The sequence below is a fragment of the Globicephala melas genome, chromosome 4, assembly GCF_963455315.2.
Source record: "Globicephala melas chromosome 4, mGloMel1.2, whole genome shotgun sequence".
In the NCBI taxonomy this organism is placed as follows: Eukaryota; Metazoa; Chordata; class Mammalia; order Artiodactyla; family Delphinidae; genus Globicephala; species Globicephala melas.
Window position 1 is genome coordinate 129620937 of NC_083317.1, and position 24585 is coordinate 129645521.

Genomic DNA, 24585 nt, shown 5'->3' on the forward strand with positions numbered 1-24585 from the left:
TCCAGGCTTTTGCCCCAAACTTTCACCCCATTCTACCCCCTCCTGCCACAGCATTTCCTGACAAAACCTTTGCCCTTCTAATTTCTCCAGGTAGAATATCTAACTACAAAGCTGCTTCATACCGTTTTATCAGTGATGTTGGTTTAAAAGCGTATGAACTTACATTGCTTGGTAACTGGAGACGGAGCCTCCCTGGATTTTCTGTCATCCTCTGCGATCCCTGGAGGATGCCAAATTCCCTTCCAAAGGAGAAATTTTAAAAAATGATGGGGCCTAAAATCAAGGTCCCATGGCCACTCCTGGCTAAGTCATGGGTCAGAGCCCTGGGGCATGTTCCCAAAATATACACCTCTAACAGACAAGAAGTAAAAAATTGTGCATGGATCGAGGCAGGTGTCTTGTCCCATCTGGCATGGAGTAGCAAGATGTGAAGCTGCTGGGTCAGGCCCAGGCACAAGTGGGCTGAGGCTTTGTATTTCAATAGAAAATTCTCAGAAGGTTAATGAATAGAAGGTCAGCCTTGCTCTTGTCACCTGGGTCACCTCCTCTCGCTTCTCCCCACTGCTCAGCTCCTTGGCCGACAAGAGAAGAAAGGAACGAAGATCTGACAGGTCACTTTGAAAAGCTAGTCATTGCTGACCAAGACAAAAAAGTATCTGCCAGGAGGAGAGGCGAGCAGCTTGCAACTCACAAGCTGAATCCATGGGCTTTGAACTTTTCTTTATGCCTTTTTTTTTCTTTTTATCAAGCACCCAGATGGCATGTGTTCTCTAAGTGAGCAGTATTAGTAGAAGTCTACATGGATCTTTTCACTGAGAATCTTCTCTTCCTGTTTTATACCCTCTCGCTTTCTCACAGGGAAAGGGTTTACTTGAATGCTTTTGTGGGAGGATTAAAATAAAACCTTCCCCTCTAAAGTCCTCCCCGCATATCCCCCCCGCCCCAAGCAGCTAGAGTATCTGCGGAACGAGTGGGAGCAGAGTGGCCTTTGATCAGCTCTCCCCCTGCCTCACTCTGCTCTCTCTTTCTCTCTTGCTTACACTCTGACTCTTTCTTTTACCTCTGGATCTGTAAACTACACTGGAAGAGACTTTCTTGGCTGCCTTCACATTTTTAAATTCAGCTTTCCCAGAGGAGGTGTAATATGCTCAGCCTCAATAGGGCCGGTTTTGAACTACTGGGGTCTTTAAAAAATCGCTTTTGTTTCCGTGTGCTCTCGGAGGACTGGATTGAAGGGCCTGGTGTCGCTTCCTTGGATAAACACCTTGCCTTCTAGAGATTTGCTAGACCCAGAGGCCTCTTTTTGTGAAGAGGCTCAGCCCTGTGCAGGGCTCACAGGTCAAGCCCTATCAGGTCTTTAAGGCCCTATTAAGCTAGGTGCAGGGGATGAGCACCTCCACCCCCTGGTACCAACTTCTCTAATGATGCAGAGGAGGCCCGCAGAACTAAAGGGAGATTTGCAAAGACTCCAGGATCTCCTTCTTAAAAGGACACCAGTCATTGGATTTAGGGCCCACCTTAATCCACCTCATCATAACCTGAATTATATCTGCAAAGACCCTATTTCCAGATGAGGTCACACTCACAGATACAGGGGTTAGAACTTCAAGTAACTTTTATGGGGGGAACACGATGCAGCCGATAACAGGGCCCTTCAAGGGCTAGCACACCTTGATTTTATCGGCCTGCACACCCTCTTCCCAAAACCAGCCAGATGAGCCTGTTTACAAGCTGGGAGTCAGCAGCAAGCACACTACTTTCTGACCTCCTGACCTGTTCCGTCCTGATGTTACCTCTTTCCGGAAAACCCTCAGCCTCTGAGCCCTTATAACCTTATTCATTTACCCATCCGTCCTATAAACGGTTACTGAGTACCTTTACTGTGCCCAGTTTTACTGCCTAGTTCACCTCCAATTCATCTGGGAATCTACTCCACCCCCTTCTCTCATCTCAGCTGAAAGCCATCTCTCTTTTCTCTAAGCCATGGCTCCAAACTTTTATTTACTAAGCACCCAATCAGGAAAGTGAGCTTAAATCTTAGTGAGTGATTTACAGATACTACTGCCAATCAACATATTAAATAACGACCTTCTCTAGCAGAGGTCTTGCAAGGAATCAATGATCCTTGATTGATTGGTTCACTGACTTCTTGACTGACTCTTTGGGACCTCAGCTGAGAAGGTAAAATCTCTCCACCATCTGCTGGGTGTGCTTCAATCCAGGTGCCCTCACAGTTCAAGCCTCCATGTCTGCACAGGGCTCCCAGGCCTACTCCCTGAGGACCTGGGTCAGGGTCTCATTTCCGGTTCTTCCTCTTCTCCTACCTCCCCTGGCCAACAGCCCCCTCCCGCCCCGCCCTCGAAGTTCACAGCTTGGAGCAAAGCTACTGTGAGCCCACGTGGGCTGCTCACACAGTCCTACCCCACGATCCTGACTCATCTCTACTCGCCATTTCCTGCAACATCTCTTTTGAAAGCCTTTTCCACTGGGCAGCTGCTTCTCCCCAATCTGTGCTTGTGCACAAGTGTCCCCAGCACCCTCCTCTCCTCCACGCCCTGTCCTTGCTGAGGAAGCAGAGTCTGCCTCCAGCTCTGGGACTCTTCCCATGGATTCCTGGCTGTACTCTTGCCCTAATGAACACCTCTGAGTTTCGGCCCAGATGTTCCTTCCTCAGGGTATGCAATACATGCTTGATATATGCTTCTCCATGGCACCTAACAATTGTAATTATAGCACCTAACAATTGTAATTACATAGTTAATTGCATCAGCTGTTTAATGTCCATCTTTTTTGCTAGGAAGGAACTTCAAAGAGCTCAGGAAGCGTCTGTTTTGTTCATTGCTGGGCTTTGCACACAGTAGGTGCTTAATAAATATGCATTGGCTGAGAATGGCTGGTAGAGGCATTGCATGCACCTGCATGCTCCTGCAGGTGGCTGGCCCCTCCTGCATGATGACAGGCACACAGGGAGGAGGGCTTTGCCTGATTGACCCCACACACCACACTCAGAGCAGAGAGATGTGCTGGCCGGGAAAACTGACCCTGATCTTGCGCCAGTCACCAGGGTACGAGCTAGCTCAGGCTCTGAAATCCCATCCGATCCCACTCATGCTAATAATACACTGGCCTCACTAATCATAATTATGCTGAGTCTTTTTCAAAAGGGCGTTTCAGTCAGGGCTTGATATCCCTAACTGAGCATCTGGTGACAAAGTGATCCAGGGAGAGATATCGGTGGAAGGGGAGGGCAGGGCTGCCTGAAGAAGAGTGATGTGAGCGGCAGAGTGGGGTGACTGGAGTGGAATTTGAGTGATTCTGCCCTCAGCTTAATTAATGCTGGGGGAGAATGTCCGGGGGACTGGGCCTCGGTTTTATTCCAGCTGCAGTTAAAGGGGCTCCCCTCTTTTCTTTGCTTGTCTTCATCCCTCTAAACTTTCCCATCCACCCAAGAGAGAACCTGTCACCCTAGCTCAGTGAGTGAAAGAAGAGTGAGAAATCACAATTTGAAAACGGCCTCCTGAGGGAAGCCAGGGATCAGACCGGGAGGAGAAGTATGATTTAAACGTAAAAACCGCCAAGAATGGTGGGGAGAAGTGAAACTGGGCCTGGGGTCACTGGACAGAAAGCCAGCAAACCTTTCTCATTTGGAAGGACCAAGTTCCTAGCCTGAGCCCAAACCATCAAGCAGAGGGATGAACCTTCTCAGCAGCGACTTCTGCAAAGTGCAGACAGAGGGGGCTTTTTCCCAAAGGCTTGCAGGAAGGATTATCTCAGATAATGTTCTGCTTTCTTTGCACCTTTTAAGCATTAAGTACATTATAAGAAAAACAAAACAAAACAAAACAAAAAAACAGTGCTCTAGCAGTCGAACTCACTTCTCAGTGGTAAGGATAGGAAAAGCCTAGCCCTTGCCCCACAGCAACTGGGAAGGCACGTGCCTGTCTCAAGGTAGCCCCGGGTGCCTGTGTGTTTCTCTGTCCGTCTCTGTGCTTGGGTATCGACGTGTGTGTACTGCACTGTACCTGTGTGTATGCCCGTGCATGCCATGTGTGTGATGCTGGTGGGAGCCACTCACCATAGGCTTTAAAGAAAGTTCACAGAGGCTTCCTACCTTCATCACAGAGTCCCCCTAACCATCTGTCACCCACAAGGGCTAGGGACAGCATTGCTGGCTCCTGGTGGAACAGAAAGTCTGGGCAGCCTGGACGGGGAGATGGTTACGCTCCCTGCCCTGCCCTCGGTCCCCAGCTGGTTCAGAGAACAGGGATGCAGGTCGGCCACTCCTCCGAGACGTGTCAAAGCAAAGGGGTTCTCAGACTGGGGCACCCACTTCCCCTGTGCAGGTCGGGGTCAGGACCTGGCACGGGGAAGGGGGAGGGCCCCTAAGGCTGAGGCTTTGGCTCTCTTGGTCTTTTCTCGGTGGATCCCCTCTTTGAGTCACCCAAGTAAAAGTTCCTGGAGAAAAAAGATTCTCCATCCCAAACATGGGTGAGCCCCTCCGGCACCCTGGACGACCTTCCTTCCTTAAGCCCTTATTTACGTGTAGAAGATGGAGGGTAGACAAACACAATGCCAGATACCCTCTCTGAGTTGAACTCCAGTTTACTGGGCAGCCACTTCACTGGTAACCATGTCAATGAAAGTGACTGAGGTGTTAATTCATGTGTGTTTGGTGCTGTGGCACTGAAGAACCTCAAGACTGAGGATGATCATCGATATGTCCTCAGTTCCTCAAAAAACAACCCTGGGATCTTCAGGGCTGATTTAATCAACTTTGCTTTTTTTTTTTTTTTTCTTTTTCCAAAAGAGCTGATGAATGGGGCAGGACGGGGATTCAGATTCTGAGAAATGGGTTATTGGGGGAGCTAAGTGGCAGGGTCAGATGGAGGTTCCAAGACCTGGAGACAGATGCTGGTTTGGGGCTCTGTGGTGGGGACACCTATGGGCGCTGTGCCCTCCCTGCCTCATCAGACACAGGTGATGCTGGGCCAGAGGCGGAGGGGCTCTAGTTCCTGCAAAGACATGGTGCCCCAGTGTGGCCCCAGGACCTGCATAATCCCTCGGGCTTGGGGAGAGAGGAAACGCTCCAGGATGCCTGAAAATCCATTTTCCTTTCTAGTCTGACAGGATGGGGACTCAGTGTCAGATTTACTTTGATTTTTGAAAAATAACTGACCTTTCTTGCAATGCAGGTTTGTGAGTGAATTATGCTCCCTAAAATAGTTTCAGTGCAGTCAAGCTAAAAGTGCAGTCCAGCACTAGTGGTATCAGCATTATCTGGGTTCTTGTATGAAATGCATATTCCTGGGCCCCACCTTAGACCTACTGATCAGAAACTCTGAGGGCAGGGCCCAGAAACCTCCCCTTTCCTAGCTCTCCAGGGGATCCTGGGGCACAGGGAAGTGTGAGAACCACGGGTTTCAGTGGACACAATAATCCTTTATTTTTTTTTTTTGCCCGTGCCTTGCAGCTTGTGGGATCTTACTTCCCTGGTCCAGGGATCGAACCCGACCCACTGCAGTGAAAGCACTGAATCTTAACGACTGGACCACCAGGGAATTCCCTAGACACAATAATCTTAACTGCCTTTTCCCCTCTTCTCTCCTGAGAAGTCTTCTTCAAAATTCTTCCATGGGGATCCTGTCACAAGGGCCCTGTTCTCCTTTGTGAATATCAAAATATTCACAAAATATCCTGGGCTTCTGGAAGCTCTCTGCTTTATTGTTTTCTGTTTTGGAGTGAGTAGGAAGAGGGAAAGTCACAATCTTTTTTATCAGTTAGCCTTGAAAATGTATACCTGGGTGTCTGTCGCCATGGGGTATGGATTCCGAGAGCCCGGGATGCACTGGTGGCAGCACCCACAATAATCACAGACGCTGTGACCAGGGCAGGACCTACATTAGGGGTTGTTTCCAGTTTATCACAGGGGGTCATATGAATCTGACAATTCTTCCAAATCCCATCTTATGGATGAGGAGACCAAAGGACAAATTTATAGAGCATAGTTTGAAACTAAATCCTGCATCTTCCTACCATAGAAGTATTTTGCTACCCCAGAGTGGGAGAGACTTCTAGAAGGGATATTTTGCCACCTTCCCAGCCCACATTGTTGAAGACATGGGCAGCATAATATCATGGAATAAAGGTCAATTTTTTTGTGAAAGGAAAGGCCCTGGAGACTTCAGCAGGGAATCGATTGTGGCTAGAATGGATGCTCCCTCCCAGAAACATGGTGAAATTGGAGGCTGCAGCTGAGACAATAATTCATGGGAATAATGGGGGAGGATGAGACAGGGTCCTGCCTCCATGGTGACAGGGTGACTGAAATTCATCACAGGGGAACAAGAACCTCTGTAGAGCACGTGCGGGGCAGGCCTGGTTTCCCCGGCAGGTTCAGGACGAGCCAGTGGGACAGGTGCTCGCAGAGATGTCCCTGCGGGACAGTCTGACCCTTGTCCCATGGGGAGGATGGACCCTCCGTGTCCAGTGCCCCTGGGGCAGCTCAAGAAATGAGTCTAATGCAGATGGGGCAGTTTCTAGAGGAAAGACCAGCTGAGCTCTCCTGGAGCTGGTCCAGGCAGTCATTGAGGGAAGTGAGGGCAGTATGTGAGGGAGAGCTGGGCAGGCACAGAGATCAAGGCAGGACAAGGAGCGGCTGGTGAATCGCCTGAGAAAATGGCTTCTGCTTCCTGCCAGGAGGGGCAGATGCCCAAGAAGCAGCTCTATTTGAGGTTCCCCAGAGGGGGACAGAGGGGGCAGGGAACATCAGCAGACATTAGAACAGAGAAAGCAAAGAGGAGGGAGGCACAGGCAGGCTTGGAAGGAAGGGAGCCTCAGAAGTGCAAAAACACCGGGTGTGGGAGGAGCCGGGGACTGAGACAGGAGGGCTGAGAGTCAGGAGGAGCAAAGGGGAAGGGGCTGGGGGAGATCAGAGGCGCCTTGAAGACAGAGTGCACTTCAGGATAAAATACGGAGGTCTGCCGGGAGCAGCGTTGAGGGAAGGCATGGGCAAGGCCAGAGACTTCTCAGAGAGACAGCCTGGGGCTTTGAAGGATGGGAAAGTTAACACTACTTTAGCAGAAGGAACCTGGCTGAATAGGAAGAAGCAAAGATTTTGCTCACAAAGGGACCGGATGGGGCCTCTTCCTACTGATCAGAAAAGAAAGCAAGGCATGCTGGAGCAGAGCTTTTGACTTAACCAGCAGAAAGCTGCCATGCAGAGAGGGCTTGTGGGACCCTGTTGGGGTTCTCTCCACCAGTGTGAGCTGAGAAAGGGCTAAGGTCAGTTTTGTGAATGTGTATGTGAGCCCCAAATGCAGAGTTAAACAAAGATGTGGCACTTTCCCTGATATGTGTGCCTTTTTTTCCCTTGGTAACAGGAGACAGGACCAGTAATAACCAGAATGTTACCTGTGAAGTCAAACACTGAGCACTGGTCTTTAACACAAACATGGTGTTATGGATTGAATGAGTGTGTCCTTTCAAAATTCATATGTTGAAGCCCTAACCCCCAGTTTGGAGGTTGGGCCTTTTGGGAGGTAATTGGGTTTAGAGGAGGTCATGAGGGTGGGGCCCCTGTGATGGGATTAGTGTCTTTACAGGAAGAGGAAAAGAGACCAGAGCTGTTGCTCTCTCTGTTTCTGTCTCTGCCTCTCTCTGTCTCTATCTCTCTCTGCCGTGTGAGCACCCAACAAGCAGGCGACCATCTGCAAGCCAGTAAGAGGGCTCCAACCAGGAACTAAATTTGCCAGCACATTGATCTTGGACTTCCCAGCCTCCAGTTTCTCCAGAACTGTGAGAAAGAAATGTCTGTTATTTAAGCCATGTAGCCTATGATATTTTGTTAGAGCAGCCTGAGCAGACTAAGACACGTAGAAATGTTATTTTGAACACCCATAACAGTATTCAGAAATACACCTGCCAAAAAGAAAGTTATATAAATTGTACAGGTATTAGAGCCCAGCCCAGCTCACTGATCTGTCTGTCTGGAATGTTAGGAGCAGTACAGAACTCCTCCTTATTTTAGTGGGTTTATTCCAGTCATAGAAAAGCACAAAGGAGCAAATTCTATCTGTTCATTATTCCAGGAGCCTGATGGGAAGGAAATGCTCTTGGGGCTAGAAATAGCAATTTAAAATAGAGAAGGAAGACCTGGGGGAAGTATGTTGGAGAATTAAGACAGAATAAGAGATGAAAACTGAGGGCCTAGTAGGAAAAACTAGAAAACTTTAATAGCTACGACTGAGGTCTCCACCTATAAAGTAAAACAAGATGTATTAGAAGGTGTCGATGTTTAAAAGATCTTGAAAGAACTGCATGAATAAGGAACTTAAGATAGAGTAAAGCAGGCTTAAGGGCTGTCTTGCAGACCTGCTGATTATGGTAATAGGCTGAAGGTTCCACTTTTGATGTGGAGGAGTATGCTTCTAACAAACAGACTCTCCAGCAAATAACAACAAAGTACAAGAGAAGAGAAAAGGAAAGAAGAAAGAAAAGAAAGGAAAAGCTACCTGAAGGTTCCAGAAACTGAGCAGCATGAGGTGAGTTTTACTTTTTGCAGTTTTGCCCTGGGGGCAGCTGTCCACCCAATGGCTAAAACTCTAGTGGAAAAACCTACCTTCTTTCTGGCTGGAGAAACCAAGTGAAGGAGTCCTGGATAATCAGGGATGCTAGAGAGTTGGGAAAGAATCCCTGGACACAAGAGAACCAGGGAAATGGGATTCCAAATTCTGGGTATAAACTTTTGCCAGTTCTCTGGCTGACTCCTAAACCATGCAAGTATAAGACAGATTGAAAACCACAGGAACTGAAATCTGAGCTGTTGCCCACTGCAGACATGACAGAGTCTGCAGGTTGAGTATAACATGTTAATTTCCTGCTAAATCAAAAAGAGCAACACTCTTTGGATCAGTGTAATAGAATTCAGAGTCTCTACATCACATATACAACACTCACAACACATGTAATCCAAAACTACTAGACATACAAAGAGCCAGAGAAATGTGATCCATTTTCATTGGAAAAAAAGATGCCAATCCCAGGATGATCCAGACTTACAAGAGCAGCTATTATGGCTATGATCAACGGGGTAAAGAAAAATATGCTTATGATGAATAAAAAAAATAAGACATCTCAGCTGAGAATTGGAAAGTATAAAAGAAAGATTCATAAGAAAGTATAGAGCTAAAAAATACAATATCAAAAAAAAAGTCTCTTGAGGGACTTTTCTTAGAATAATGGAGATAGCAAATGAAAGAATCAATTAATTTAAAGATAGATCTGAGAAAGGGAGAAGAAAAAATGGGGAAAGTAATGAACAGAGCCTCAGGAACCTGTGGGACAATTTCACAAGTTTTACACATAAGTAATTGTAGTCCTAGAAGGAGGGAAAAGGGGACAGGAAATAATATTTGAAGAATTGTGGCTGAAAAATTCCCCAATAATAGTAAAAGACATAAATTTACAGATTTAAGAAGCTGATAGGATCTCAAACAAGATAAATTAGGGGAGAAAGGTATGACCAGGCACATCATAGTCAAGCTAAAAACCAAAGATAATGAGAAAATCTTGAAAGCAAACAGAGAAAAAGTCACTATTTATATTTGTGTTTATATATATAAATCCTAGAGTAACCATAAAAAAAAATGTAAAGAAGTAGAGCTGAAAAGAAATCAATAGATAAATGAAAGTTAACAGCCGGCCCACCTCTGCCTGAAGGTGGAGTGGGGGCAATGCAATATGGCCTGACCTCTGTGTGTATTGCCCAAAGGCCAGCAGAGCCATTTGGCAAAGATGACAATCCTTTGCTGGATTTTTGGGAAGAAAAGGGGAAAGAAAGAAAGAGAAATAGGCTTTCTGGGATATCACAAATGACCCAAGTTGAGCAGGGAGTCTGGCACACTGTGGGGCCAGAGAGGAAGCCATGGTGTCCCAAGCACTGGATTCAGAGTCCGGAAACCTGAACTGAAGGGCCAAAGCTGCACTGACAACCTATGTGACTGAGTAACTCATTTGACCACTCTGGGCCTCGATCCCTCCTCTGCAAAGTGAGGGGGTAGGATTTACAGCAAATTCTTAGTAATTGCCTCTCTGGAGGAAAGGAACAGTTGGACATCCATGCTTCCTGCTTTACAGACATCTGTATTGGTCAATGTTGGGCTTCTTCATGCTCAGAATGAGGTCCTTTGCCCACTCTATCTCTTCCAAGTCAAGTGCATTTACACCCCCTGTTTTGATTCTTGTCTTTATGCTGATGACTCCTAAATACACATCGTCATTTGGACTTCTCCTCCATGCTCCAAACCCAGATTTCCAGCTGCCTGTTCAGCAGCTCTACTTAGATATCCTACCAGCACATAAAAGTCAAAATATTCTAAACAAGTGTCTTACAAATTTTGTAACAGAATCATCTGGGAAATATTGGTGAAAATGCCAAGGCCCAGACTCTATTCAACTTCATGAGTCTGTTCCTCTGTTTTCCTTATTAGCTCTCCAGGTAAACCTGATACTCACCAAAATTTGAGAGACTCTGCTTTAAACTAAACCCACAGTTTACTCTCAATCCTTCTATTCCTCCAACCAGTTCCTTTCCAGAATCTCCATTCTCAGAGAATGGCACCATCATCCATCCAGAGACACAGTCCAGATAACAGGTGTCATCCTTGGACCTCTGTTACCCTCACCCCTAAGCATCACCCACTCTCAAGTCTTTTCCATGTTTCTCCCCTGATCCCCCTGGGCTTCATTCACTCCACTGACCATCTTGCTTCTACTGTTGCCTCCCCCATCTGTCCTCTACACTTCAGCCAGGGTAAATGTTTTTAAAAAATATTTTATTCTGAGACAGTTTCAATGTCTAGAAAAGTTTCAAGAATACTACAAAGAATGCCTATACACTCTTCATCCAGATACTCCATTCAAATTCTTAACAACTGTCACAGAAATGCCCTCTTAGGGATCATATGTAAATATTACCTGCTTATCATGCCTCTCTAATGCCCTTCAATCTGGAACAGTTGGCAGTCTGCTCAACTTTCATGACCTTGAAATTTTAAGATCATAGGTTAGTCATTTAATAGAATGTATCTCAATTTTAATTAGTCTGATTTTTCCTCATGATAAGATACAAGTTATACATTTTGAACAGAGTATCTGAAATGCTATGTTCTTTCACTGCATACTCTCAGTGGCACACAATGTCTGTTATTGGTGGTGTGAACTCTAATCTTTGATTCAGATGGTATTACCAGACTTCTCTGTAAACTTACTTTCTCCCTTTATGTTATTAATATTTGGGGGGAAATACTTTGAGGCTATGTAAAGTCCCCATTCTCTCTCGTTTCACCCCAGGTATCAACATGTTTCTTAACTATTAATCTTATGGTCACCAAATAGTGATTTTTCTAATAACACCATTCTTTCCACTATTGGGAAAAGCTTTATCTTCTCTTATTTACTCATTCATATTCATATCAGTGTGGACTCCATAGTTACTATCTTATTCAATAGGTTATAATCTGTTACCATCAGTATATATTTTGAAGTTCATTTTATACTATATTTGGACATTGAAGCCCTTTAAGCTGGGTATTGTGTACTTTTGACATATTCCCATCATTCTTTGAGTACTTTCTTACCTTCTGGCACATAAAGATGTACTGGGCTCATCTAATACTCCTACCCAGGCCCTTGGAAGGGGCCATTTCTCTAATGAGTCCTGGGTGCTTTTAGTAGTAGAAGAGAATACAGAATTCAAGATATGAGTGCCAGGTGTACTTTTTGCTACACAGGTACCATTGTGTACAGGCACTCTCAGCTCTTATTTATTTCTCTATCTCCTTATATATTGAAAACCACAAGTTCTCACAGATACCTCCAATTCCAATTCAACATCACATAATTCATTCTAGCTTTCATGCTTTCCATATTTGTACCTCCTTTACCAAAAGGTCCCATTGTCTCCAATATATTTCTCAATATCCCTGTCTATAGCTAATCTTCCAATAGTGCTGACCTTCCAGCCCCCTCACCCGTGGGTCCTGATCCCTGCTAGGGCTTGCCTCTCCAGATCAGGACATCTACCTTGACTGGGCTTGCCAAATGACTTTTGGATGAAAGAAAGAAGGAAGAAAACCAAGAAAGTTTTTTTGTTTGTTTTGTTTATAAAGAAGGGAGGGAAAATATTGGGAAGGAAAAGCAAGAGAAAAACCAGGTTATTTTTCTAAAATGCAAATTCATCACCTTTGGGTCATGTGTGTGCATCTGTGTACACCCCTCCCACCACCCACCCCCACCCCACACAGAGCCCTTGAATGAATTCTCATTGCTCTAAGGAGGTAAATTCCATCACAAGCATCTAGGAGGCCCTGTCCTATGTAACTACTGCTGACCTCCTTGGTCACTTTCCCTTCTTTCTCCAAATGCCAAGCACAGGAGTCCTCTCTCAGCTCCTCTAAAATTCCACCTTCCCTCTTGACACAGAGCCTTTGTATGTGCTGCTTATGTTTCTCAGTGCTCTAACCTGCCCCATTCATTTGGGTGACTTATTCTTCAAATCTCTGCTGGAGCACCATCTCCTCTGGAAGCCTTTAATTCCCCTAGATCTAGTCAGGCTATTTTTCTTATTTATTATTTTCTTCATGCTCTCACAGAACACAGTGGCTCTTATCTCAACTGGCAATTATGCACTTATTTGTGTATGTGTCTGATTAATCTTCCTTTTCCTCATTCGAATGTGAGTAATGTGAGAATAGTAATGCTGCCTCTTTTCAATCCTAATTGTGCCTCTAGCTTGTAGCTCAGGATTGGCACATAGCAGATGATCAATAAATATTTTTCATGTGAATAAATTGCATATTTAGAAATTTTAGAAATATCAATAGTTTAATCAGCAAACATGATAATTTTCTCTATTTTGAATAAAAGGCAAAACATGGAAGAATAATATGATAAAATGTGAAGGATCCTGAAAGCTGTTAGGTTTAGTTTATAAGCTTCACCATTTAGAAGAAACACAAAATCACAGCAAATGATCTAAATAATGTGTGCAGGAAAGTAATGTGGAGAATATTTCACTTAAGAAACTTTCAATGTAAGACATATAGAGATTGTATGTTTGACTCACATTATAATTTAGGTGACTCAGGGTCATTAAAATGTTAGTCCTTCCAAATGTAGAGTAGAATTGCATTCAAAATCCATATGTGAGTGTATATGTATCACTGCATGTTTTGGAACCAGACAGAGTGATCTTAAATTGAAAAAAAAAAAAGATATTTGAAAAGAGCCAAGAACTTTTATTAAAAGAAGAATGAAGAATAACTTACTTTATCCAAACAGTAAAACTCTTGCTAAAATTCTTGTAATCATATAGTAAAACTTCTGATAAAGTTACTATAATTAGAACAATATGGTTGGGAATAAGAATTTAAGTTGATTAATGGAGCAGATTTGAGAATCAAAACATAGTTTATGTAAGGAACTTAACATATGACAAGGATGACATGTGATTCAATAAAATATGGAAAATACCTTCAATAAATGGTGTTGGTATAATTATCTATTCACCTGTATGAAAACAGGGTAAGAATATATGTCCTAACACATATTCAGAAACATATTTGAGAATAGCCCTGGTGTCTATCAACAAGAGAATGGATAAATAAACAGTGGAATGCTACAGTAAATAAGAACAAACTACTTCTGCACACAACAATAGGAATGAATCGTACACACAGAATGCTAAGAGAAAGCAGCCAGACACAAAGAACATCCTGATTCCACTTATGTGAAGTTCAAGAACAGGCAAAACAAACCTACGGTAGAAAAAAAATCAGAACAGTGGGTGCCTCTGGGTGTGGGGCAGGGGAGGGACATGAGGGAACTTCCTGGTATGATGACAATGTTCTTTATCTTGATAGGATTTTGGGTCACACAGTTGCATGCATTTGTTAAAACTCTGTAAGTGTACACTTACGATTTGTGCACTTCTTTATATGCAAATTTTACCCTAATTAAGGAAAGAACTATAAACAAATATTTAACTCTTATTAAAGATGTGTATGCTGAAGCATTTAGGGGTGATGTGTACTAATATCTGCAACTTATCTGGAAATGCATCAACAAAATAGGATGGAGTGATGAATAGACAGAGGGATGGATTAAATAGTTATATGATAAAGCAAACATAGCAAGATAATAATTCTAGAATCTATGTGGTGAGAATATGGCTGTCTTTTGCAAAATTCTATCAAGTTCTCTGTACACTTGAAATTTTTCAAACTAAAAACTTGGGAAAAATAAATACATTTCAGGTGTACTAACTACTTAGATATAGGACAACCCACTTCAAAAGGCATTTTATAACCCTGAGAACTTTAAGAATAAAACAGAAAATCCAATTAGTAGAGGAAAAGATCGATATTTTTGACTAAATGAATATGAACCACTTTTGCAAGCCAAAGGATATCATAAACACTATCAAAAGGACAATTGTATTCTTTTGAATAAAAAAAAAAGAATTGTATTTTTTTGTACAGAAAAAGGTGAAGGAACTAATTGTATCATATATGGCAGAAAAAGGGTTAACATCTCTTACATAAAAAGAATTCCTATAAATTTCTAAGAAACAAGAAAATAACCCAATAGAAAAATAGGTAAATACATGTACAGATAATTAACAAAAGAAGAAACATGAATCCCAGTAACTGTGCAAAAAGACAGTAATATCTCCAGCAGTCAGTTGAAAATGCAAATTAAAACAAAATGAGGTATGATTTTTCACCTTTGGATTAGCAAATTTTAAAATATTGATTACTTTCAATGCTGGTGAGGATGTTGGAAGATGGGCACTGTATATCCCTAATGGAGTGTGAATGTTTACAGACTTTCAAAGCAGCAACCTGTTGTAAGAATCCCCAAGAGACAAACAAGACACAGAGAAATAGGCATAGTATGATCCCATTTCTATAAAATAAAAATTTTCAAATTTTTGAACAAAGAGAAAAGTGTGAAAGCAGGCACACCTAATTGTTGGAACTGATGCTTCAGGACAGGGCTTGGTAAACTATGGCCTAAGTACCAAATCTGGCAGGTCACCTGGTTTCTTACAGCCCATGGGCTAAAGGTGGTGTTCATACATTTTTAAAGGGTTACATTTTAAATGGTTATATAATCATATGCATAATATACTCATTTGGCCTCTTGGCCAGCAAAGTCTAAAATATTTACTATATGGCCCTTTAGGAAAAATTTACCAACACTTGCTTCAAGGAAATTGTAGGTTCTGAGTTAGTCTTTCCTCTCCTCTGTCTTGTTTTGATTTTTATGATAATTATGTATTGCTTCTGCAAGCTTAAGGAATATAGGTAGGTAGTTAAGTAGGAAGATCAATCACTTTGGATGTTGTTGGGAATAGATGTAAGAAGACAAAAGGAAACCAGGGAGACTAACTAGGAAGCCACTGTAACAGTCCAGGTGAAAGAGAATGGTGCTTAGAAACAGGGTGGGTGCACAGCAGAGGTGGGAAGAAAGGGACAGACTTTATAGAAACCTATAGGAGTAGCTGAGGGATTGGACACGGATGGGGAAGCACAGAGAGAACTCAAGACTGATTCCTAGGTTTCAGTCATTAGTTGAATGGTGCAACCACTGAGTTGAAGAGATGGGGGAGGGGAAATTAGAGAGTAAATCAAGAGCTCTATTTTGGACCTGTGAAAGTTCTAAAGGGAATTGTGTGAACTAGGCAGCTGGACACAGATGATTAAGCTGCTTGGGCTGTAGAGAGGGAGGCTGAGCAAGAAATACAAATTTGAGAGTACTTATCATGTAGATGGTACTTAAGGCTTTCTGGAAGTGATAGGGAAAGAGAAGAGGGCCAGGAGTCTACCTGGTATCACAGTGCTCAACCCAACCGCAGCCCACTCCCTGCTGACAGCTGTCTCCAATGCCACTGTCCAAATGTTTGGATTCCCTCAAATCGTCCTTTCCAAAATGTCCTCTTCATGGGCCAGGAACAGCATGGCTTCAGAGGAGACACCGACCCTTTCTCACAGCCTATGCCCCAATGCTTGCCTGGACAAATAGCTACTGTAATTTCTCCTGGATGAATGGTCCGCCCAGCATCTGGCTCCCCTCAGTGGATAGATGAGTTCTGGTCCCAGTCCCTCCCAGTATGGTCCGTCATGGGTCCCTGCCATGAGCAGCCACCTTTCACCCCTGTCGTACTTTGACCCGAGAAGACACAGAAGGACTCACCAAGGAGCTGGTGTAGGTGGGGTCTGAGGTGTCATCCTGGAGGTAGCGGGAAAGGCCAAAGTCAGACACCTTGCACACCAGGTTACTGTTGACCAGAATGTTCCTCGCAGCCAGATCCCGGTGCACGTAGTTCATCTCGGCCAGGTACTTCATGCCCGCGACAATGCCCCTCAGCATCCCCACCAGCTGGATCACCGTGAACTGTCCATCATTTTGCTGTAATAAGACACCAAGGGCAACCAGATCAAGATGGGCTTCAGTGGTCAAGCAGAAGCTGAGGTGCCAGGGCCCCACTGCCTTCTCCCTTCCGACTCCCATTCTCCTCCCTCTCCTTGAACACTCTGCCTTCTCCTTGCCGTCTTGTGGATTTCATCTTCAAATTACATCTCAAAGCCATCCAGTCCTCTCCACCTTCACTGACACCATTCTAACCAACTCATCATCATCCATCACCTGTAACAGCCTCCCTACACCTTCCCCCGTCCCAATCCATTCTCCAAGGGCAGCTAGAGCCATCCTCGTAAGACAGAAATCAGGTCACGTCACTGAAGCGCTCTAATGGCCTCCCACTGTGTTAAGGGAAAGTGCCAAACTCCTCAGCGTGGCCCACGGGGCCCCATGGGATCAGCTACTGCCTCACCTTATGTCACTTTGTCCTGCACTCCTGTGCTAAAGCCACAGTGACTGGCGACTTTTCAATCCTCTCCCTGGCCAAGCCCTTCCTGCCTCGGGGCCCTTACACATGCTGTTCCCTCTATCTTTTCCCCACAATCAACACCTGCTTGCTTCAGGTCTCCACTTAAATGTCACTCCCTCAGAGAGGATGTCTCTCTAGCCAGTCCCCTCCCCCACACAAGTAGCACTTTCTTACTACTATCCTTCAGTGTATGCTCTTATTTTCCTTCTTAGCATGTATCACAAGGTTTAGTTGTGTGTGTGTGTGCCTGTCTGTCTGTCTGTCTCTGCTACTTGACTCTAAGCTCTTTGAGACAAGAACCCTCCCTCTTGCAGTCACCATAGCATTCCCAGTGCTGAGAACGTTTGAGTAGACAGATGTAGCTCGATAAACATATGCTGAATGAATGGCTGGTACATCGCTTCTTGTCTCCAGAATTAAATGTTTAGGGTGTCTTGGTCGACAGTGGATAACACACCTGCCTCAGAGGGCTGGATAGTCAGGAGGAGCACACACACTGTGTCTGGCTCGTGGACTCTCCCAGTGAATGGGAACTGTTGCTGCCCCTCCTCCTGCCAACCTGAAGTGCTGCCTTCTCTCCAATCACAGTTTCTTACCTGGGTGGCCTCCCTCCTCCATGGTTAGAGGACAGGCTCTTCTGTGAGTGAATGTATGCCTTCCTCCACCTCCCCAAAGCCCCTGAGTCTGGGCTCTGCACACACTGGTTACATCAGTGGACCTTGGGCCATGCTGCCAAGAACACATTTTCCCAACTAGTCCAGCCCCAGCTGCTCCCTAAAGGGTTATGAGTTGTATTGTGTAAGCAGAGCATGGCCCAGGCATTGAGATGCTCTGAGTGGGGGAGAGGGAGGAGGAGGCGGGGCACCCTGGGCTAGTCCAGTTACTGCTGAACACAGACCTTGGGCAAGGCAGTCCCTCCCTCTGCCCCAGGATCCTCCTGTGAAAGGCAGGAAGCATAAACAGTATGAGGAGTTCCCATTTATTGAGCACCTACTGTCTGTGAGATGGTGCCCAATGCACTCACATGCATTATCTCACTAATATGTATGGACACATCATTTATGCATGCGCTCCTGCAAAAGTAATTTTCTATGCAAAAATAAGTAAAGAAAAATAAAAGAGCTGTTGTAAAAATACACTATTTATTAGGGAAAATATTCCAACAATTGAAAAGTCTAACAACGGTAGCATGAATTGTTGAAGACTTTGTTCCTCATGAGAAATTGCAAGCCCGAGGGTTGGTTATACCCCTCGCTCAGTTGAAGGACTGGAGCAAACTGGCACTCCTTGCACTCCTTCCTGAGCCCCCAACCCCCACCAGAAGGAGGACCCCCCAAACACACTGAGTTTGACATACTCCAAGTTCCAAGTTCTCACTCAAACCTTAACCACCTCCCAATCTGCCCAGAATGCTTCCTCTGCAATATTTGCTTCTAACCAACTCCAAAATAAAGTGCAGAGCTGCTTTTTGGAAACTGATTGGTTTTCAGCACATGGTGCCCATCTGCCAGAGCTGGATGTGCCGTGAGTGATGCAAATCTTGCTCACTAATGAACTTCACTCCACACTTCCTTGAGAAGCTAGCCCAGATTTCCCCAGCACCATCATTTCTCTAAGTAGGTCTCTGGGGAGCTGCCTCTCCAGAAAGTTGTCATGCGACTTCCGCATATTAGAAAATATATTTCAGCCACAAGTCCCAAGGGTCAGATTTTTTCAATTCAGTTTGTTTCTTCTCCTCTGTAAGTGGAGACAACAATGTGGTTAAAAATAAATGTCTCCCTACAGAAGCCCACTTGTAGACAGATGTTGGGAAGGGCACCGGTGCTGGTTGGAAGCAGCTTTGCCAAGAGCAGTGTTGAAATCTTTTGCAGATTTGTGTCTATGTTTCTACTTTAAGTCATTAAAGACTTCACTGAGCTGCTTCATTTTCTGATTTGTTTAAATGTTTAGATCAGTCATCTTATAGATTCTGGTGTTGACAAAGGGCAAAAAGTGATTAAAAGTTCAGGCTTTGGAGCCAGACAGACCATGGTGGGTCCGGGCTCTCTCTCTCACTGGCTGCATGCTCTTGGGCAAGTTATTTAACCTCCAGAGCAGTGATTCCCACATCTGTAAAATAAGAAGAGAGTGCCCATTCTTCCTGAGATTTGAGATTCAAGGTTAAATGAGACAATACATGTGGAGGGCTCAGCTCAGTGCCCCATGAATACTAAGACAGCAGCAATGACTGCTGGAATTATCAGCAAGGCCATAATGTCTCACAAATCCTCTCTCCCATGACCCCCAGATGCCTGGTGAGAGAGACTGAGGACACCTTGGATGAGGACTGCAGGTTCCTTCTGGCTTCCTGGGCGTGTGGGGCAGACATCCTAGGATCAGTGCCCTCAGAGAGCCTAGTTCACAGCGCATTCTGAGCTCAGCAGTTTGGCATCTGTAATAATCATTCCCACCTTAACTGTAGTAGGAACTAATAATGTAGGCCTGAAATTAGGATCAATTAATCTACAAACTCTGATTTCTTCCCTTCTTGGCCTTTGAATGGCAAGTCATACTTCATGGAATATGTTTTCATCCTTAACTCCAGTCCTGTGGAGTAGGCAAGGCAGGCAATATTACATTGTTTTTATAGAGAAGATAAAGGAAGTCCAGAAAGTTTAAGTGATCAGCCTTAAATCACTCTGTGTGATTTTGACTTATAATAAGAATCTAAGTCCAAACAGCAAATTGCTTCTCCATTTACATTTCATCTTTTATCAGTTGGTAATGGCTGCCTCCAATGTTGTGTGGAGAAGTCTGTGTATAAGCTTTGTAGGAAGAAGATCTATGATTGATTAATGATGTCTGCCATGGCCATAGAAAGAGAAAGTAGAAACATGTACCACAAATATGCTACTTTATCTGAATCTTTTATAATTCCTGTCCAGTGCCTTTTCCACTGGAAAATGCTGACTCTACACACATTTTCTTTAGAATCTGCAGGAGAATCAGGTATCATGATAAGACAGTCATACCTGTTGTGTCCATAATCTTGGAAACTTAGAGACATAAACATATTAAGATTTTCTGACATGTCCAGCTGTTTTATGTTCACTTCATTGATATAAACTCCCAAAAAAGAACTTTCAGAGATATGAGCATCAGCATACAAAGATAAACAAGACAGAAAAAGAAAAACAGATTTCTTAGAACTTTGGGAAAGATGTGATTCTGTGCTGAGCACATGGTAAAAACACAGTTTGTAGTAGAAATACAGGCTGGGTGAAGTGATTTAAACTTTCTTCCTTTCATGAAGTGCTTTCTGCTGAAATTGCTTTTCTGCAAATTCACTGAAGCCACTTGCTGGCCCTTTTATTAGCCAGGAAGGATTTAGGTATTTCAACTTACATTGACAAACCCACTTCAGGAAATGAAACCTTTATTTGATTTGTTTGAAGAAAATGAATCATAGATTTTTTTTTTTTTAACCTGAAAGAGCCCTTTCAAGATCATCCAGCTCAATGCCTTTAGTTTATAGATTGGGAAATTGAGTTAACGGATTTGCTCAAGGCCACAGGGTGACTCATAGCAGAGCCCAAAGCTGGGCCTCAGTCTCAGAACTTGCAACCTGGTGTTCTCTTTCTGACAACTGGCTTGCTGTCCTCTAGCTCCAGGCCATGAATGAGCACCCCATGAATGATAAATGTCCCCATTTGACATTGCTCAGTGACTTCCAAGAGTCTTCCAGTTACAACCATCTGTGAATGAACCAGCAGTAACCACAAGGCCAAGCTTTAGCCACGAAGGCCGTATGGAGCAGGTCGACCCTCTTGGCTGAGGCATGAGGCATTGAGGAGGGCTTCAGGGCTTGTGCCTAAGATTATGGAAGAGCTACCAGGTTGAATCCCCTGAATCTGAGTGCCAAGAAGGAAATATTTAATTATGGATTTGCAGTCTACCTAACCCATGGCACAGACTTTTTTTTTAAAAATGGATAATTATGAACCTACAGAATGTGTGGTTAAAGAATAATGGTGTTTCTAATCCCTCCAGAATGTGAAGAATCCTGAGTCCTGAAATGAGTGGGGAGCAGTGAGCAGACTGTGAGAAGCCCTTTCCGATGTGCTCCCTGGACCCTCGATGCCCAGAGCCTCTGAGACACCCATCCAGAGCTGGAGTTGTGGTCACTCTCCAAAGCCACCACGTCTGGTATGAAAGGACCAGTGGGGGGTTGGGGAGGAAGCAGGTGCACAAATTGAAGACTAACCCTTTTCCTTTCTTCTCTGAATGGTGATCTTAAAAGTATACTACCTCCCAGAAGATGGACCCTGCAGGACGGAACTGATGACCCACTATTCAATTTTATCAAGCAGCAAATACATCAATTAATGCTGCTATGCTCCAGGGTTTGGTAGTGAGGCTGAAATTAGATTTATAGATTACCTGTCTCTGTGCCGGGTGGGGAGTTGGACATGCTTCATTTCCCGCAGCTCCCAGCACCGCCTGCTCTGGCCGCTCCCTTCTGGCCATCCTTTCCCCTCTTTTTCCCTGTGCTCCTCTCTTGCCCCTAGCTTTTCTCCCACTGCCTGGGCAACATTGTCATGAAAAATAACTGGCATCCAACCTGCCCCCATGTCCTGCGCCCCCAAAATGGAACAGGTGTGTGCAGAGCAGTGGTGCAGGGTTCTGATTTTCCGCAGGCTCCTGAGAAGGAATCTTCCTGTTCGCCTGTGCGTTCCAGGGAAAGAGTCTCATCACAGTCTCCAGATCGCGTTGAGAGTCTCTGTGAAGCACAGACAGGTGACTTGCAGGAAGTAAATGACTCCTGATAGGTCCAGAGGCTGGTTCCGGAAAATATTTTTTCTCCTAACATTACCTCCTATTCACGTTTCTTTGGCTGACACGAGAGGTCTGGCTACAAGGACAAGAGACCGTGTACACTCAGCAAGTTCCATCTCTCCTGACCAAACTCTTTTGCTCCAGAAACTGTTCTTCATTCAACTAGCCTCGACCCGGTGCTCAGTGTGCTAGGCGCTGGGGTTTCAAAATACAAAGCATAACCCACACCCTCAAGGAGGCTGTACCAGGCAAAGTACGTGGGGCCCATCACCTACATCAGCCGTCCCCCACCCCACCAAACAAAAGCCACTACTGCCTAATGACTCAGACGAGGCATAAAGTGTGTGCTCCCCCTGCAAAGGTAGGTTCAGTATGTACAAATGCAGCTTCTAGACAAGTCCTCAGCTCCCTTTCCACACTGCAGCCCCTAAGCTCTGCTTCTGAGCTTTGGAACCACCAGGCCGCTGATGACAGATTACCAAATAGGCCACGCTGACTTTGACCTATGAACACACAGCTCCACTGTTCTGTGAGCCTACCTGCCCATTCCTGACCTGTCTGGCAAATTCCTCCTTCTCCCATATCAGAGAAATTCTCTCTCTTCCTTGAAGTCTTCCCTGGATTCCTCAGGAAGGTTTCAGTTCTTCTTTATGTGATACCCCTGTACTTCATGTACAGAAACAAAAAGTATAATCCAGGCAGATGATTGCTGGAAGCTTTGGGCACTAAGGTCCTGGGGGGTCAGAGGCATTTATGCAGGTTGTATTCTCTAAAATGGATATAACAGGACCTCCCATCCCTTATGTGTAAGAAGGCTGCTGTCCCCCATCAAGATGTGGGACATGTTTCTTCCCCTTGAATCTGGGTGGGTCCATCAATGTGGTTGAAGGATGCTTTGTGACATTTCAGGCTAGGTTTCAAAACTGATACAGCCTCTGCCTTCTACTCTTGGGTTGCTTGTTCTTGGGACCCAGCTTGCTGTGAGGAAGCCCTAGTCAGCCAGGTGGAGAGATGCCAGCTGATACCCAGCATCAACCCTGGGACAGATGAATGAATGAGGCTTCTGACGATTCCAGGCCTTAACCCTTGAGCTTCTCCTGCTGACAACACATGAAACAGAGAGGTCTCCACCGAGGCCTACCCAAATTGCAGATTTGTGAGCAAACCAAATTGTTGTTGGGCTAAGTCACTAAAATCTTGGGGTGATTTGTTCCACAGCATTAGAGCAATGTCTCTCTCATCCCAGCACAGGGCACCTCATGACTGTTTCAATGAGACTCTACGAATGGTCCTTTGATCTTCAGCCATAGCTACTGTTTGGTAGCTTTGGTGACATGCATAGCTGGCTACTTAGTATTACTCTGAAGCCCTTGCTCAGAAGGTCCTGCCCCATTCTTTGATGCCACTCCCTGCACTCTCTTGCTCCCAGGCTGCCCAGCTGTCCCTTTGGTCCGAGGCAGGCCTTGCTCCGTGGCCTGTGGTCAGACAGCTTCTTCCCGCCAGACATGAGCACCTCGGCCATGCTCACTCGCCCCTTCTCTGAATAGCTCTGGAATACCCCACAGTAGTGAAAATGCTTCCTTTGTGGCTGCGTGGGCATGCTCTGACAACGGTCCTTTGCAGATCTCCTGGCCATAGGCCTTCAGGGACCCGCACCTCTGCTGCAGGTGGTTGGGAGCCACTGTTCTCCATCAACTCCAGGAAAGACTTGTGGACGCCTGCAACACACTCTTCCCCTGACCTGCCCAGAAGCGCCTCCTCAGAGGCCGGGATGCCCAGGCATCAGAAAAGGGCAACCTGTTTTATCTCTGAACTGTGAACAAAAGGAGCTGTCTGGGAGGGCGGCTATGCTGGGGAAGAGGCAAAGATAGCCACTGGCATCTGCGTGAATCACGCAGGACAGCATAGCGGCTGGAAGTCTCTTCAGTCTCTTCAGTGACACCGACGGCCATTCTCCATCCTCCTCTATTCACTCTTACTCATCCAGCAAGCACTTATCCAGGCCTGGCTCGATGCTGTCCTCCTACAGAGGGGTCCACATGCTCTGCTTTGTTCTTTCCTTTCAGCAGCAAATCTGTTAACCTCGCTAACATCTTCAACGCCCACCCGCATTTCATCAGGGATTCCTGAGCGACAGGCTGTCCTCACACGGACACTTCTCCCCAGCCCACGACGGTCTGCCAGCGTCCACCAGCGCCAGCATCATCCATGCTTTTGCCCTGAGGAGTAAAGGTGAGCTGAGCTGCTCTTACCCTGAGGAAAGAATCCAAAGCGCCATTCTCCATGAACTCCGTGATGATCATGACCGGCCGACTCTTGGTGACCACGCCCTCCAGGCGAATGATGTTGGGATGGTCGAACTGGCCCATGATGCTCGCCTCGCTCAGAAAGTCCCGTCGCTGCTTCTCCGAGTACCCAGCCTTCAGTGTCTTGATGGCCACATTGATTTCCCTCTTGCCTGGAAGTTTCAAACGCCCCTTGTACACCTCTCCAAACTCTCCTGCAACAAGAATGCAATTATTACTCACTTCCTTCTGTCTGTGGAACCATGAGGGGAGGCAGCTTATCAAGAACAATGGTGCTCCAGGTGGAACGGTGATTAAGGTGGCAGAAAGGAAATAGTGTCCTCTCACTGTAATTGTGACGTCCCAGCACTATGCAGTTCACGGCAAACACAGAAGGAATACCCAAATATGTTCTTTACCTCGGATCTCTTGGGTAACTAAAGTGAAATTTCAGACTCTATATGGGTTTGTTTTTCCTCATTTGTTTTTTCATTTGCATCCCAGATGAACAATTGAAATGAAATGGTCAGTTTC

At 45.2% G+C, this 24585-nt stretch overlaps 1 protein-coding gene across 2 annotated transcripts in view; it reads right to left on the minus strand.

The window, feature by feature from the left end:
* The window catches only part of EPHB1 (EPH receptor B1), a 428052-nt gene that overhangs the window by 30351 nt on the left and 373116 nt on the right, over positions 1–24585 (minus strand). For both annotated transcript variants that reach the window (XM_030873427.2, XM_060298586.1), the window contains exons 11-12: positions 24019–24266; positions 16255–16470 (exon numbers count right to left, since the gene is read on the minus strand). In XM_030873427.2, coding sequence (XP_030729287.2) covers positions 16255–16470; positions 24019–24266 — 464 coding nt within the window. The remainder of the gene's footprint in view (positions 1–16254; positions 16471–24018; positions 24267–24585) is intronic.